Here is an 18,196-nt window from a genome sequence, read left to right as displayed (position 1 = left end):
GGACTTTCAGGGACATATCTGGACCTCCCAGAGATGAAACCACTGATACCAGGCACAGGTGAGGGTGAAGAAGACACCTGTTCCTGTCTTCAGTTTCTCTTGACTTCAATCTTGTTGCTTATGGAAAATTTTTTTTGTTTTTATTTTTTAAGATATATTGATTTTTATTGCAGAGTCAGATATGTATATATAGAAAGAGAGATAGAGAGAGAAAGAGAGAGAGATGGAGATTTCTTCCATCTTGGGAGTCAGTTACTAAGCAAATGCATCTGCTAGAGCTGAGCCAATCATAAGCCAAGGCCCCTGAACCTCTTTTGAGTCTCCCACATGGGTGCAGGGATCAAGACTTGGGTTATCCCCAAATGCTTTCCCAGACCACAGGCAGAGAACAGGTTGGGAAGCAAGGCCTACTGGATGAGAGCAGGTGCCAATATGGGATCCCGAGTGGTTCAAGGAAAGGACTTTAGGCAATAGGCCTCCTTGCTGGGCCTCCAAAGGAAATTTGTAACATACTTGAAACAAAGCTGATACTTGCCTTATTTTCTTATCTATTGGCTTATACACCTAGCGTCTTAAATTGAGTTTTGCATGGGGTTGAATTGATGATGAGGATACCCAGAGCCTAAGCAGGACAGAGCTGCACACTCATCTTTGCTTTGTTGCCTCAGTAGAGAATTAACATATTTTTCTCCATTTTCACAGTGCTTTCAGAGAACCATGGATTCATTCTTGTTACAAGAGTTCCAGAGCAATGTCACATGCAGCATTTGCTGCCAGTATTTCCTGGATCCTGTCACAGTGGAGTGTGGCCACAGCTTTTGCCGACCCTGCATCTACCTGAGCTGGGAAGAAGGCTCATCGCCACTCTGCTGCCCGGAGTGTAGGCAGAAGTCAGAGAAGACAAACTTCAAAACCAACATAAGACTTCAGAAACTGGCTAATGCTGCCAGGATGGACAGAATGAGGCAGGTCCCCAGCTCACATGGGCAGGTCTGTGGTGCACACAGTGACGCCACAGGACTACTGGGTGACTTGGATGAGAACCTATGCTGTGAGTCTGCCTCTGAATCTTCCAAAGCCAACGGACATGGCCACAGCCAGCTGCAGTTTGCTGCTGAGGAATCCAGGGTAAGTGATATCTGAATGGCTGGGTAGGATCTCAGAGACCTCAAGTTGGAGAGAAAGATGTGGACTTAGGCTCATGGGTAGGTGAGAAAGAGGTGTTTTTTCAGTGTATGCCCCAAGAGGTTAGTATGTCCTTCAATGCTGTGGTTCAGTTTGGTCAATTCTCAGAGTTGGGTTGATGTATCTTTAAGGAGAGCCAACTTGGAAACAGTGTCCATGCACCCTCAGTCAGTGTTGATACAGGCAGTGGTCTGCAACCGGGTCTGCTTCACTGCTATGTGACATACCACAATTTTCTCTGCAAATGCTGGCCTTCAGGCTTTCTTTAGACATTGTATTGTAATCTGTCATTGTCCAGTGTCCAAGCAAAATTGGCCATTGTGTGACAATATTACGACTTACTCTATATGAAACCAATATTAAAACAATAAAAACCAAGGGATGAGAAAGGAAATGGAAAAGAAGAGAAGAGAAGAGAAGAGGATTGGAAAGGAGAGGAGAGAAGAGAGGGGAAGAGGTGAGAAGAGAAGAGAAAGGAAAGGAAAGGCAAGGCAAGGCAAGGCAAGGCAAGGCAAGGCCAGACCCACTGTCATTTAAAAGATCATTTAAGGGGGAATAGACACTGTTTCACCTCATTGTTTCCTAACACTGTAATTATTTTACAGGGAAGACTACTAAAGGAAATGAATGCTTTATGGGAACTGATGCAGGAAATGAAGGTCCAATGGCTTGAGGAAATAAGGAAGAAGCATTTATTTACGGTAAGAATGATAAGATTGGATACAATGAACATAACACCTTACACCTTTGAACAATTTCCACTTTCTCTTCAAGGATAGTGATTTCCTCACACCCAAAGCAGAGTGTTCCAACGATAACTCTCTCACTAGCTGAAAGAGCTGGTGAGAAGGATACTAGAGGAAATCATCATCCCAGCCATTCCTGGTCCAACTTAGAAGTGTTACACAATTCTTCTGAGACACACAAATACTAAAATACCAAAGAGAAATAAATGGTACCAGTGTGGAAAACAGAAATATTGCACAAATATCTGCGTACTGTGTAATATTTACTCATTGAAGAGACAAAAACAGACATAAAGGCCAGGAAGCAAAAGGTATAGAAATGAATAGAATTAGTGATGCAAGTAGAACATTGATGAAGAAGAGGGTGAGAGAAGAGATGGAGAGTGAGGCAGATATCTAGAGAGAGACCCTGAGTTCCTTCTGGAGTATATTTGAAGAGAAAAGACTAGAAGTGTGCAGAGGCATTCGTAGCACCCCACAACACCTAAGAAATGGTGTACCAACTCAGCATAAAATTGGTAAAGTATTCCTTGAGAGTTTTTCAGTATTTGAAGATACATGTGACAGAGAGGGAGAAATACAAGCAGATATGTTCCATGTGCTGTTTCTCTTCCCAAGTGGCAGGAAGAGCCATGGCAATGATAGGCTGAATGAAGCAGCCTGGCCCTGCACCTGCAGCCCTCATGTGAGCCATCAAAGGCACAAGCCCTTAGGCCATCCATGCTGCCTTAGCACATTAGAATGAGCAAGAGGTGAAGCAGAGAGGCTGCAGCAGGTGCTCCTAGGGAAGGTAGGGTCAACTCAGCTAATGATATGAGATGTTTCAAACTCCTGTTAAGTGTGAAGCTATGCAATTCTCATGAGCTAATATCTCTCTACAGGAGTATGTGTCCCTAAGGGAGGAGATGATCAAGGCACAGTATCAGAAGATGCATATGCTTCCTAATGAGGAAGAAGAGCTGCACCTGCAGAGACTGCACAGCGAAGCACGGCAGCTTTTGCAGCAGCTCCAGGAGAGTAAATCGAAAATGATCCAACACATAGATTGCGTGAAAGAAAAATACAAAGAGCTGGTTGAGATGTGCCACAAGCCTGACATGGAGTTACTGCAGGTGAGCAGGGAAGGGCCACGTTCAGAGACATGTGTGCTTCTCTGAGCAGGTGGTCAGGACACTAAAATGTTAACTGCACCTATAGCTACTCTCAGCTGCATGACACATGTGTAATACTCAAAGATTTGATTGCCCGAACACTTAATTCTGCATGGGCAGACAACCTTTTCTGCATCTTTGTCCTAATATATCGGATAAAATTATCTTCCTTATAATCAAAAGTGGTGATCCCAGGAAAATGTTATCCAGAAATGTAGTGATGACAGTGTTACATGTTTTTTATCCATTCTGAAAATCAGTAAGCTTCCTGTGTGGAGCAGGATCAGCCATCGAAACGTGAAAGGATTAGGAACGCATTTTCTCTAAGGAAACTGCAGCCAGCACTCGAGAATATACTGATATTAAAAGATTAATTTGCACGACCCTGGACAATGCTATAAATTTGTAATTGGTTATGTAGGAAAGTATCCCAACAGCCTGCCTGTTAGAACACTCTGATCTTTAATCTAAAAGCAATTGGCTGAAGAACTTGGAGGCTTTGCCCTTTGCTTGGGCAGGATCAGTCACCCATTGCAATGCACTCTGCTTTTCAGACAGCTCTCTTCTCTGCTTAGCACTGTAGTCAGAAGTGCTCAGCTGTCCCTAGGAATGATAGCTGGGACTTGATCTTCAGCCTACATCCTGTGGCATCTCTTCACAGCTTCATGCTGAGGTCCACTTGTTTTGGGCTCACACTGGAATTCCTTCATGGGGTAGCTCAGGTTCTGTTACTTGCAGCTTCTAAAGCAAACCACATTCACAAAAATGATGAGTTTTCCACAAAAGTTCAATGAAAAAGTTCTCTGAATTAACTGCTTTTTTGTCTTTTTTTTCCCCTTGCAGAATGTGAAGACAGAATTGGAAAGGTGAGTGTAGAGCAACCATCTCTGATGGGTGAGAAATTGTGGCCCTGATGATGAGTCAGGTGTTTGTAATTTGCTCTATTAACACAGTTCTGTCAGTCTGTGTCCCCATTTAGTGGAGCAGGGGTTCTCAGCACTTTTCTGCTTGGTTTAAATAAGTTTAGAAGTGGCTGACTTCAAATGTGTGAATGTATGCTTCTGCTTTCTGGAGTCTGCTTCACCCTGTCTGTCCTCTCTGCTCCTTCTGCTACTCCAATATCCCATCAAACCAAATGGTGGGAAAGTAATATGAGCACAGGAAAGAGGAGGATTCCTCAGGCTGGGAAGAGAAGGGAGGCTTTGCTCTTGGAAATAGCAGTGAGCATGCCTTGCTCTCTCCTAGAATTTCCCATTTTCAGGCAGGATCAGGGGGATCCTCTGACTCAGCTTCCCCAGGACCAGGGCTGCCAGGCTGGAATTGCTCTCGCTTGTGTGGCAGACAAGCCCCAAGCCTCCTGGCTCAGATGATGTTTCGCTGATGTGCTGTTGGGGATGTCTGCTGGTAGATTGCCCATAGATTATTGCCTGTGATTTAGGCTCTATTAGTTTGCCAGAACTCTACTTTCCCTGAAAGAGGGGATACTGGTAGAATCAGCGTGGTGGCCAATATTTCAGGGATACAAACACCTCAGAAGATGAGGCAATTCGATGTGATGTGATATTCAGAACGATTAACCATTTATCACAATGAAGTAGTGAGTGAAATTTATCTTCAAAAACCTGCTAAATTAAGACCCTCAAGCAACATTGCTTGTGTACACTGTAGAAGTCTTTGTGACTGTGTGATTGCCCTTGCCTGAAGTGTCATGTGTTGTTCCTCACAGAGCAGAGCTCATACGGAGATACAGGCCCCAGCCAGTGGACCCTGTACTGACTTCTTGGAGCATCAGTGGACTTCGACAGATGCTGAATAATTTCAGAGGTAAGCATCAGCCTGCATCAGTCTAGCTCTCATTGATTTCTTCAGTGTGTGGGACATGAGCCCTTTCCCATATTAGTCCATGTTGCACACCTGGAAACACAATAGGGTTTACTAAAATGTTATCTTTGCCCTTTGCTGAATCACTTTACTACAGTGATCCAAACTGAGCTTTGTAATGAAGCTTTTCATCAGGCATAAGATCTTGGGTTCAGCAACAGGGAGCTGGATTGCAAGTACATCTGACTGGAAACAAATCGGTCCCATGAGGAATATTGGCTCCCATAGTCAATACTTTGATCTTCATTTTTCACTGTAATTTAAATGATCTTTTAGGCAAAAAAGTGCACTATCTTGGTAGCATGACAGCAACCTGAACATGTCCCTTGTCTTTTTTGTCCATATCCTGTTTCTTGCCAGGATGACACTTGAGGTATTTTTATGGAAAGAAAGAAAGAAAGAAAGAAAGAAAGAAAGAAAGAAAGAAAGAAAGAAAGAAAGAAAGAAAGAAAGAAAGAAAGAAAGAAAGAAAGAAAGAAAGAAAGAAAGAAAGAAAGAAAAATAGATCCGATTTTAGAACATGGAAATGGTAATTCATTGACTAGTTTTTGTTTGTTTCTTTTTTGCAGTGTCTAATGGTTTGAAAAAGAAAGTGGCGAGTCACTACCTACACCTTTCTGAGAATCTCAGATATCACATATTTGGAGAACACCGTGATGCTCCCAGTCAAGGCCCAAGAGCACAGAGTTTTGCTGCGTGGGGTGCACCGACCTTCCGCTCTGGCAAGCATTACTTCGAGGTGGATGTATCGCACTCCTCCAACTGGATTCTAGGACTCTGTAGTGATTCCAGCATAGATGACTTCGATACCATTATTAACACAGAGGGTGCATTTTTCCTTTATTCCATGAATCCTGGTGAAGGTCACATTCTCTACACCAGTTCTCCATTTTTACATCACTATGTGGAGAGGCCTGTGGGTCTGGTTGGGGTGTTTCTTGATTGTGAATATGGAATGGTGAGCTTCTATGATGTTTCCCAAAGTTCCCTCATACATTGTTTCCCTCCAAACTCCTTCTCCTACCCTCTGAAGCCCTTCCTTTGCATGGATACTCAATAAATTGTCAACTTTTGGAATTGTTTTAGTTAATTGTCAGGGTGGATAATCTAACACTCTTCATGTCTTTGTCAAGGGAGACATCACAGTCTTTGTATGCCTTGTACCTAAGGGAGGGCAGATTAATTGTGACCCCTGTATGTTGCTAATTTGGACAACCACATTGAGTGTATGAAACTTTATATGAAATTTAACTTTAATAAAGAATATTATAACCAATGCTTGTCTGATTCTAGTGCCTGTTCAGCATCCCCTATAGGAATCCAACACCCATTGATGAGCTAACAGTTCTTTACCTACTTTTCATTTGGTGCATTTCTACATTGTGAATATTTCCTGCCAACAAAATGGTTTTATCAGCTGAATCTGGGAGTTGTCTTTTCCATTTATCTTTTTTCTACCAAGGGGCATCCACAGACAAACAAGGTTTATTGCCATATTTAAATTTGGTGTAGATGGAAAATGAGGTGTTCTCAAAGTCAGTTTCCTAAGCTAAGAGTTGGTACACAGACATCAATCACATCAAACTCCAGGGTAGACTCCATACCTCACAGGTGATCCTTTCTCTGAGTTCAGCTCCTGCAGCAGATCTCAGCTCAACTGAGGGCAAAACGCATTCTGGATAATCAGAATTCCCATATAAGCCATTATCAATAAAATGCATTCTTTATTAATAACATTCAAAATCTCTCATCATATTTGAAGACTTTTGTGACAACCAGTGTGGAAATTCCAAAATGAAAAGGACACTACTTGCTTTACTTTCTGCTGTTTCTAAATCTTTGCTGAGCACAGAAAGCAAAGTTGGTTAAGGAGCAGAGAATAAATAAAAAGTGTCATTAATGCATTAACAATGTATTTCACTGAGAAGACAGTTCATGACAATGGGGAAAAGGAGTTTGCATTAGTAGGTATGACGCTACTAATAACATTCATATCTCATGTTAGAGAACCTGGGATTACTTCTTACCTCACTCCAGATTCCACTGAAGTTTCCACATATTCACCAGTGTATACCAATGAAATAAGAAAATTCTCTAGCACGTAAAAAGGCTCTTAAAGCAGTGCAGGGAAGGCTAGGTCATGTGTTTCACGTGATTCTGCAGTAAAAATAGGAAAATAGGTTCTGTATTCCACCTTAAAAAATATTAAGTGATTGGGGAGATACATGTGTGATTTCCTATAAATATTACTAGTCTATGCATCCATCAAAGCATCATATAGGACACTACACGCATTATCATGTAAAATGCAATTTAATAAACAATGCTTTCCACATTATGTATCAAAATGGGACAGGTGTGTTTTGTGCAAAAAAAAAATTTTTAAAGTGGGTGAGGTGATTTTGGGTTATACCCGTGAGAGAAATGTTACTGAAATGGGAGGGGAATCCATCGTTAGTGATAGTGTCAATTCTATAAACTGAGTGTTAAGTACTCACTGATAACTCTGTAACAGAAAGCCCCTTCTGGGAACAGTTAGGCTCTAAGCCAGACTTCTCTCATCTCTGGCAGCTGAGTTCAGTTGCACTAGACATGCTCTTTTGAGCAAAAGGTGATTTGAGCCTGGTTGTATAGCCAGATAATTATCAGGCCAGAGGAACAGGTCAGGACAATGATCTCATGTCCACACTTTAGTTCCATGCTTTGAGTCCTCACATAGTCTTGGACAAAGCTCCCATCCTGGGCCGCCATGGTGACACAACATGCTACTTCTCAAACTGCAGTGCCAGCATCCCATAGAAATGCTGGTTCAGGACTCAAATGTGCTACTTCTGGCCTAAACGGAAGGAATTTACCTGGAACTTGCAAATCTCTTAGCAGAGGTCTTCAATTCTTTCCTGAGTGCCCTTCTCTTTTCTGAGATGATTCATTTATTTAGCTGGAGGACAGAGTTTCTGACAGAGTGGGAAAGAAGAGAGAAAACTGATCCATCCACTGGTTTACACCCAGATGGCCACAGTAGCCACTACCCCACAGCCTCCTTCGTTGTACAGTGAACACTGGGACAGAGAGAGGAGAGAGTCAGTCTCTGAGATACTGGGGAAATCTATCACTAGGAGAACCATAAGAGAAAGAGTCCCAGTTGTAAGATCCCTCAATTTGTGCGGAGCAGGATGCTTCCAGATGAGACATCTGTCGATTATCCGGGAATCTCTGTGGTCTTGAATTGTCCTGGATCCAACCTTCCAGCGTTAGAATACAAACATTTCACTCAAGGAGAATGGGACTCAGCTGACCCGATGCTTGTATTCCTGGACCCCATGGAGGCATGCTTTGAAAAGTGGCAGGAATTCTTGATTCAGAGAATGAATAGATTCAGAAAGGGAGGCATCAGGGTGTGACTCATAGTATCAAGGGAAAGGCAATGGGGTCCTAAAAGTAAATACACACCTACATTCAGACACTTTTTCTCAACTCTCTTTGAAAATAAGGCTCCTGGAACAGAGTCTACACAGAAGTGTGCAATGAATGTTAATGCAGAGACAATGGCAGAGCAAGGATGCCAGGGCTGTAACACTTTATCCCAAATCCAAAGACATTCTTAACACTCAAGGGGAAGAATGTGAAAGGCCAGCCTGGAATTTGAACCCTGTTGACGTCACAAAGCTCCAGGACACAGGCCTAGTTTATAGAAGATTGTTGGCCTTGACGTCTCCCTTTCCCTCAATTGGGAATGATCTTGTCCCTGAGTGGGGGTTGGTTCTACTTCAGTTTTGATCCAGCTTCCTGCTTCTGGGCAATGCTTATGGACTGTGACAGTAGTGGAAGAGACCTGGATTCCTTCAGCACCTGCACACTCGTGGGAGACCAGAAAGAAGCTCCTGGCTCCTGAACTGGGATTAGCTCAGCTTCACTGCATGTGGCCATTATGGGAGCTCATCAGTAGATGGAAGATCCCTCAACTGCTTTCTCCTTCTTTCTCTCTCTCATTTTCTCTTTGTCTTTCTTGCTCTCTGTAAAATCTGTATTTAAAACATAAGATAAAAAATAGACAAATAAACACATAAGTAAATTTTTAGAGAAGAGTCTGGTTTCTTTCTCAATGTAGTTGAGGGGTATGAGTTTGCTTTGTTTTGAAAGTAGACGGTGTTGTCACTTCTCCGTAAAAAAATGAACCAATAAGTGACCATTATCCACATGACAGAACAGAGTTATATTCAATCTTAGGCCTAAGTGTTGCAAGTTTTGATTCCTTCATGAGGATTATAACTGAATGGTAACTTCTTTCTAGTAATTTTTTTTGAAGGTCAGATATACACAGAAGGGAAGAGACAGGTAGGAAGATAATTGTCCACTGATACTGTATACAGTGGCTGCAATAGCCAGAACTCAGCCAATCCAAAGGCAAGAACCAGCCCTTCCTCCAGGTCTCCCATGTGAGAGCAGGGTTCCAGGGCTTTGGGCAGTCTTCAACTGCTTTCCTGAGCTGCAATCAGCTAGTGGTGCTGCCCAGAGAAGAACTGTCATCCATATGGGATCTCAGTGTGTGCAAGGTGACGATTTTAGTTACTAGGTTACCTTGACAGGGTTTTTTCTGTAATTTTATAAGAACATATTACAGTCTGAAAATTGAGATATGAATTTAACATTTTGGAGTGTATATATCTGTTGATGGGATAAAGTTTATGCAAAATAGAGACACTGTTAAGCCAAACATTGTGCATGATTTCAGGGCAATCTCTTCATCTTTTTTTACTGGAATTACAACCAATAGGACAGCTTGGGTGTGATTAAGAGGCTCCATATAAAGACCACAAGGAGGTAGGCTCACACTTGTCCACAGCTGACAGGCTGGCTTTAGGAGTAGCTCCAGAGACTTCTGAAAGTCCCCACCACCAGCCGGGGTGCCTGGAGCTGACTTCATCTCCTTACTTGCACAGGAAGGAGTCAGGGGCCCACAGAGAGACTCACTGGGAAAGTATAACGCTGCTGCTTTTCTCAAACAAAAATGTTCAACTTGTCAAAATGCTTAGCTTGCATCCGTAAACAGATGCGGCTTGCCTACTTAGCAAAATGTTTCTAATTCCTACCCCTCCAATCAGTTAATGATTTTGTCTTGATTTATGCATTGGCCCTAAAATGGTCATTATTTTAATTTGACCACTTCAGTGCTTAGGTGTTTTTGTGTAGTAGGATTCAGCAAATTGTAGTGAAATGCCTAAAACATTTTGCTTGCTTTTATAATTCAGTGGTCTTATTTCACACATTTCTTTATGTGTGTATCACAGGAGGTGGCTAGTTAATTTGGTAGCAATTAAAAAACACACATTCATTTATTTGCAAGGCAGAACTAGAGGAGAGGGTCACACAGACCTCCACTCTGTTTCACTCCTGAAATGCCCAGCAACCTGGGCTGTATCTGAGTCTCTCACATTGGTGGTTTAAGCCCAGGCTCTTGGACCTTTTTCTGCTGTTTTCCCAGCCACATTCACAGGGAGTTGGATTGGAAGTGGAGCAATCTACCAACTGAGCCATCACTCCTGTGGGCAACTCTAGGAAGTAGCTTAACTCACTATGCCAGAATGCTACCCTAACACGAGATATTTTGTTTAAACTTTTTATTTTATTTTTTATTGGACAGGTTGATTTACAGAGAAGAGAGGCAGAAAGAAATATCTTCCATTTCCTGAGTCACTCCTGAAGTGGCTGCATGTTCCCAGCTGAGCCAATCTGAAGCCTGGAACTAGGAGCTTCTTCTGTGTCTTCCACAAGGGGGCAGACTTCCAAAGCTTTGGGCTATCCTCAGCTGCTTTCCCAGGCCACAGCCAGGGAACTGGATGAGAAGTAGAACAACTGAGGCATGAACCCGCGCCCACATGACATCCCGGAGAATACAAGAGTAGGATTCAGCCACAAGGTTGTTTCTCCAGTCCTCTAACACGCACATTTCTGTTTGCTGTAGATCTTTCATTTTTATTGGAATTTATTTTGTCTTGTATGTTTTAGACATATCCTAATATACACCTAGGAAATGCATTAAATCTTTTCATAAAATGTCATTGATTTGAAAGGCAGGGCTAGAGGGAGACAACAGGAGAGTGAGATCCACCACGGATTAGTGCACTGTCCAAATGCCTTCAAGAGCTGGGGCTGATCCAGGACAAGCCGGTAGCCCGGAGTTCTGTCAGCATTTCCCATGTGAGCCTCAGAGGTTCAAATGTTTGAACCGTCTTCTATGACTTTTTCAACTTCACAAATAGGAAGTTATATCAAAAGAATCGTAATCGTAATCATGTCTCAAAGAGACTGTCCAAATGGGATGTCACAGTGCATCATGGTGCAGGAAAATACACTGTATAACGTTCAGTATTCAGCTTGACCTAAAGATACATTTCTTGGATCAGAACTGTTGTTCAATGTCCATTGTTTAAAATGGGGATCTGCATTTTAGACAGATGTATCTTTTTTACTAATCCTTTAACAATTTATTTTTAAATGGACAATGACAAAAAAATGACTGTTCCAAACTTATGTGCTGTACTAAAGTTTTTCACCATTATTGCCCAAGCAAAAATTAGAATGGGTCAGGGTTGGTTGGGCTTTGCTGCAACATCAGATGGCAGAGGCTGTCATTGGGGGGTTTAATCTGTCTAGTTAAACTCCAGAACCACCAGGAAAGTGACTAATCCAGGAGTGGGAATGGCCTACTATGGAGATAATGGGTACCTCCCTCTTGGGTTACCACACCCACAAAAAGCAGGACAGGGGCAGGCATGGCTACATAGAAAGGCACCCGCCAGTATGTGTGTGGGCTGGATTGTAGAGCTGGTTCGGTTGCCCTACGCTTCAATGCCCATGTATGAAAGCTGAATGGGATGTGGGAAAGACTTAACAAATCTGTGGTACATACTGGCATGCCTGGGAACCAGGGTAGCGGGCAGGCCTGGTGGGGGTTATGCAGAGTCGCCCCAACTAGGCTGCAGCTCATACGGGTTTGTGTGAGGGCTGAGTAGCAAGTGGGCACGATCAGGCTGGACTAAAATACTCATCAGTGTGTGTGGAAGATAGGGCTGGAAACAGAACGAACCCAGCAATTGCAACGACCAACATGTGCAAAAACTGATTGGGCTGATGGACAGTGCCGGACCCTGTACTGGCAAATTCACACAAGGATCAGGTCTGGGATCATCTCAGATGAAGTTTCTTTGGAGATCCCTCCAACTGAACTGCTGATTTCAGTACTCCAACCGTGAGGAGACTATGTCAGCTAGTGCATTCTGAATAGGTCTCATTGCGATTAGAATGGCGAGACTGGCAGCAATTCAGAACTGTTGAACTATTAAAACTGCTTGAGCAGGACACTCAGAGTGTGCCTCACATTGGGGATCTGGGATGTGTGGGAGGCTGGATGGGGCTTCTTCCTTTTATTCTCCCCTGACCCCAGATACAGAGAGAAAAAGGTGATGATGTTAGTGTGGAAAAAATGGCATTAACCCAACCTGCGCCCCCTGCAAAAAATAAAATGTACATTGCAAAGGAGAATTAGACAGAAAGATCCTCTATCTGCTGGTTCACTCCCCAAGTGGATGCCAACTACCAGTGCGGAGGGCATCCATAGGCAGGAGCCAGGAGCTTCTTATGAGTCTTCAAGATGGATACAGGGTCCCAAGGATTTGGGACATCCTCAAATGCTTTCCCAGACCACAACCAGGGAGCTGAAAGGGAAGTTGAGCAAGTGCGATATGAACTGGAGATACTTGCTATCTCGCTGGGCCCTAGGCAAATCCATCTTTATTGTGATCACTAAATGATGATTATAGCTTTAGAAATGTGGGGGCAAGCCTTGTGAAACAGCAGGTAAAGCTGTTGCTATGACAGCAGCATCCTATATTGGTGTACCTGTGATGTCACTTCTGATGTAGCTCCATGCAATGTGTCTGAGAAAACAGATGATGATGGTCTGACGCTAAGCTCCAGGATCCACATGGAAGGCCAGAGGAAGTTCCTGTTTGTTGGTTTTTTAAATTGCATTGCATTATGTGACACAGTTTTATAGGCACTGTGATCCTCCCTCCCTTTCCCACTCCTCCCCCCATGGTGGATTCCTCCACCTTGTTGCATTACCACAGTTCAAATTCAGTTGAGATTCTTTCATTGCAAGCGCTACCAAGCGTAAAATCTAGCATCTTATTATCCAGATAAGGTCAACAGTTTCTTAGGCATACCATCTCTGGTCTGAAGGTAGAGCCGGCAGAGTATCATCCCAATCAATTAAAAGCCCCGACATTACATCAGTAACAATTTATAATAGTATGGAATTATTTGATATGGTATTGAGTAATCAATATGTTAAAAGAGAGAGAAAAAAAAGAATGCAAGTTCTGAACCACATCCTGTGGCTTCTACATTGACATTTCAATTATTGGTTTATACATAACCGGGTTCTATACACCTTAAAATGGCTATAGACTACTATTCAGCTGTCTCATGTCTATTTCAACTTTAGTATTTAGCAGTTTATAGCATTGAAGCATGATTTTGCTGTTTTTCGGGTAGACTATCTCTATAACTCTAACAAGACATATGTCAACAGTTTAGGTGAACAGTTTTAGGAAGGGTGTGCAGAGAAATCTTCAATACCCCAGTGAGGAGTAACTAATCTTTGTGTCCCCCCAGTGAGTTTTATAAGTGCACCCTGCTGACCATTTCCTGTCTGTTTTTAAGCTTTCCTTGTTCTCTATCTATTCTACTTTTTGTTTGTTTGTTTGTTTGTTTGTTTGTTTGTTTGTTTTGAAGAGTTTCTGGAGCAATCCTGATGGTCATTACGAGAGGGTGGGGATCCAAAGTTGGCACCAGGCAAGGACCAGAGAAAGCTCCTCTCCCTAGTCCAGAAGAAAGTTTACCATTCTTTTTCTGCGGACTGCTTAGTGCTCCTGGTTGTGGTTTCGATGACCCTGGATCCTGCAAGACGGGATTTTGGCTTCTTTCATCCCATGTGGTAGATCTAAATGGGGGTGGGTGACCTCAGAGATTTTGGCTTTGGAAGGCACTCCAATTCCATGTGGTCGTCAGAGGAAGTTCCTGACTTCTGGCTTGCATATGGCTCAGTCCTAGTTGACTGACCCAACTATGGAGTGAATCAACAGACAGACGATTTCTATGTCTATCCCTCTCAATATAACTTTATAAATACATGTATTTGTATCATGGGTGGCACTATGGCTCAACTAGCTCATCCTCCCTCAAGTGCTGGTATCTCATATTTGTGATGGATTGTGTCGTGGCTGTTCTACTTCCCTTCCATCTCCCTGCTTGTGGTGTGGGGAAGCAGTGGAGCACAGTGCAAAAACCTGGGTTCCTATAACCACATAAGGAACCTGGAAAGGTGTGCCGGATCCTGCCTTTGGATCACATCACCTGTCATGGTAGTTACCATTTATTGGGAGGCCAGCAGGTGGAAGATTATTCTCTCTGCCTCTACTTTGCATAATCTGCTTTTACAACAAAACTTGATGTATGTAAGTGACTTTCTGTTAGTATGTTTAACATCAAGAAGCAAGTTATGTGTTAGATTTCCAACTGCTCCACACTGCCGGTGACCAGGCATTGTGGGTGGCAGGAAAATTCTAGATTTAGGAGACCTAGAAGAACTTTCTGGTTCCTGGCCTTGGCCTGATCTAGTCTAAGAGGGTGGAGGCAATCAGAGAAGTAAACCAGCAAGTGGATACATTTCTCTCTCTCACTCTCTCTTTCTCCATAGCTTTCATTCTAATCAAGATTCCAAATCAGTCACCCAATTAAAGAAAAACAGAAAAGCAAGTTCAACACATGAATGTAAACAAATTAATTGATCCTGTCTGAAACACAAATCAAATATTTAGTTTAATCATTCAGTCAAGTATTCAGTAATGGTGGCAGTACATGGGGTATGGATTGTGAAATTTGAAATAGTAACAAATCCAAAGAGTTCCAACAATTAAGTGAAACAACTCAAAAATTGTCACTTTTTTGCCCTTTAGTTTTTGAACATTTACAATGGGTCTTGACTAATTTTGACTGCATTCAGAATCCACTCTGCAAAATCAAAATTGGTTCACCCTACCAAGCCTCAGGATATTTGAAGAAAAATCCCCATCAACCAGACGAGCTCCTTTTTAAAGCAGAGGACAAGGCTACAGTACAGAGGGTCCTTTCTTAGGCAACATCAAGGCTTTTACAGACCTGAGAGCACTCCCTGTGCATTGGAAGGTACTCTAGCATATGCAACAGTCAAAGCCTAGGGCAGCACACAAGCCGATGAGTGAGGTAAACAGTGAGTGTATATTTGATTTGGTCTTAGTGTGGCAGAGTACAAGAATCAACTATGAACTCGTTTCCTTTAGGAAACTGAACTTGGACATCCTACACCAGGTCCAGGAAGAACTCTCTTGTGCCATCTGCCTCAACTACACGAGGGACCCAGTCACCATACACTGTGGGCATAGCTTTTGTAGGCACTCTGTCTGCCCGGCCTGGGAAGAAGCCAAATTGCCTGTCCAATGCCCAGTGTGCAGAAAACCAGCACGAAAGGAAGACTTCAAAACCAATGTTCATTTGAAGAATCTGGTTTCCATTGCCAGACAAGCCAGCATCCAGCACTCCCAGAACTCTGAGGAGGGCATGTGTGGCACTCACAAGGAGACCAGGAAGATATTCTGTGAAGAAGACAAGAGCCTGCTCTGTGTGCTCTGCTCTGACCCTCAGGAGCATGCTGGTCACAGACACTATGCCACTGACATAGCTGCAGAGAATAGCAGGGTAAGTGAGACTGAGACCCCCTGAGTAGTCACGAACAATAAGCTGTTAATGAAGAACATCCTGATGATGGTGAATGCATTCTGCATTGAACGTCAGGAACGGTTCCAGGTAACACCAAGGAAATCAAAATCAACATTTGTGCTTACTGGTGTGCATCAACACCTCCACATCACATGACAGAGGGGAGCACCTGTGTACAATTCTTTGTTCTGCGTGTTAATTCCAGCATTCAGTTAACATGAAACCAGGAAGCAGCAGTAGCAGCTCAAGGAGCAGGATTCCTGAGACACCCACACATGGGAAGAGGGATTCAATCCCTGATTTCCAGCTGCTGCCCAATGAGGCCCTGTCTGTTTCTGGGCACCTGGGGTTTATAGCAATGCATATGAGCAGTCTTTTCCTCTCTGGGTCTGAAATAAATGTGACTATTTAAACAACTGAATATGCTTTCCCAAGAGGCTGGGAGAATGATGAACTCAATGCTCATTAAAATTTTGATTCAACATAATAGTGGTGGTCATTTTGGCAGAAAGAACTCAGGATGAGAGATTGCATCGGCTACTGAGGGTGGTTCCTGAAGCTGCTTTGGAGAATCATATTTACTAAACCTGCAAATAAACAAGATCATGAGCATTGGAATTGATGGGGACAAAACATCAGCAGATTAAAATTGAGTTTCAGGGAACGAAACACATTAAATGGTAAGCATGCATGTTATTGAAAATCATTTTCCTATGATCACATTATATTTTGGCATCTAAATTATGAAATATTACAAAATGCATAATTTAAAGGCACTGAGGGAAATGATAGGTTCCTTCTACATCTAAGGATATACTTTTATCTCAAAATTCTTAGTTGTCTCCATCATTTCTGGGTCTCATATCTAAACCTCTCAGGTTCCCTGTTGCTCAAATTCAGGTCTTTTACAGGAGACGCTGGTGAAGCAAATGAGATCATTTTGGAAACAGATGCAAGAAAACCAGAGGAACCTGAATGAGGAGAGCACAATACTCTCTGAGTGGACGGTGAGTAGGAGACCGTGTTTCCTTCTCAGCAGCCCGAGACAGACCTGATAGACAGTGGACGTTCATCAACAGAGCCACAACACTCGGGTTCACAGGGAAGATTTTCTGATAATTGTTTGCATGGAATATGATGCTAAGAGTAGCGTGATGTTTAGAGAGAAAGGTGCAGCCTGACTCAGAAAGGTTTCACATGATAATTTTAACTTGTCCAAGCATCTGAAGATTGCCAGTGATAATTCATTGACAAATTCTAAATACAAAGAAGTCACATGAAGTCTTTTGGGCTTGAGAGATCATCTTTTAAAAGACATTAGCACAGAAATGTTCTCTCAAGGTCTTTCAAGAACTGCAAGTGGATGAAAATGGTTTGAGCACGAATGGGATAGCCTCATTGTCCCATTCCTAATGAGTAGAGAATGAGTGAAAGCAAAGAGAATAATGTGTGGTTTGTGAGAAACTTACTGTAGCAGGCTATATGCATGTCTTATTGTCAGAGGGTGTGAGTCCAAGTGAATGGGAGAGGCTGAAGTGTAAACAGATGGAGTGACCTAGGAAATCTGTGTCCCCACATTGACATGTGTCTTGGCTTTTCACGGAGAGAATCCGCATCCTCTTTGAAACCCCTGTCTTATCCAAGGGTCACTCCATGAAGATCAAAGAGCCTCCAGAAAGCTGACTGTTTCTATTTCCAAAAGCGAGACACACTTGGAACAGGATTCTTCTGCCTGAGGCACAGATGCACTACCGGCTAATGGCACTGCAGAAACAGACTCTCCATTTCTTCCGATTGTGTTCAATTGGGCAAAAGCTACAAGCAGCAGGGCACAGGTGCAGCTTCACTAGATGTTGTTTCCTTGGGGAAGCAAATAGGCATCTGCTGGTGCGTAACTCTCACTGCTTCTCTCACTGAATTGACATAGTCATGCATTGACCCTGAGAAAGTCAAAACAAAAACCCAGTCATTTCTCCCATGTTCCCTCACAAATGTTTTTCTCATTATGTGTCTTTATCTGTCTCTTGCCCATTAATTCTACATAAACCTCATTCTTGTCAGTGCTCAAAATCCACAAGGTTTCATAACCAGTCTCCTTTCTCTTTATTAGAATCATCATCGTCATACACAACCAATATTTCTGATTCAAAATGGAGTATTTCTAACAATAAAACAATATTTCCAATACATTTTTGTATCTTTGTATATGGAAAAGTAAAGAACTTCCTGCGTGATAAGTGGCCTTAAGAATGACAGTGGGGCCTAGCACCGTGGCGCAGTGGTTAAGGTCCTCGCCTTGCACGCCCGGGATCCCATATGGGCGCTGGTTCTAATCCCGGCAGCCCTGCTTCCCTTCCAGCTCCCTGCCTGTGGCCTGGGAAAGCAGTCGAGGACGGCCCAAAGCTTTGGGACCCT

The 18,196-nt window shown here is 42.9% G+C and overlaps 1 protein-coding gene across 1 annotated transcript; it reads left to right on the top strand.

Moving 5' to 3' along the window:
- The first annotated feature begins 717 nt into the window (after positions 1-717).
- On the top strand, positions 718-17,464 carry LOC121145326 (tripartite motif-containing protein 64-like). The gene is made up of 8 exons (XM_040964052.1): positions 718-1,128; positions 1,791-1,886; positions 2,813-3,043; positions 3,926-3,948; positions 4,809-4,906; positions 5,533-5,820; positions 16,682-16,788; positions 17,387-17,464. Exons 1-8 carry the CDS (start codon positions 718-720, stop codon positions 17,462-17,464), a joined length of 1,332 nt encoding a protein of 443 aa, XP_040819986.1.
- The last annotated feature ends 732 nt before the right edge of the window (positions 17,465-18,196 follow it).

Source organism: Ochotona curzoniae, unplaced genomic scaffold, assembly GCF_017591425.1.
Source record: "Ochotona curzoniae isolate NIBS_2020 unplaced genomic scaffold, NIBS_Ocur_1.0 scaffold_3223, whole genome shotgun sequence".
NCBI classification, from domain to species: domain Eukaryota; kingdom Metazoa; phylum Chordata; class Mammalia; order Lagomorpha; family Ochotonidae; genus Ochotona; species Ochotona curzoniae.
This window is presented reverse-complemented; position numbering and strand designations above follow the sequence as displayed.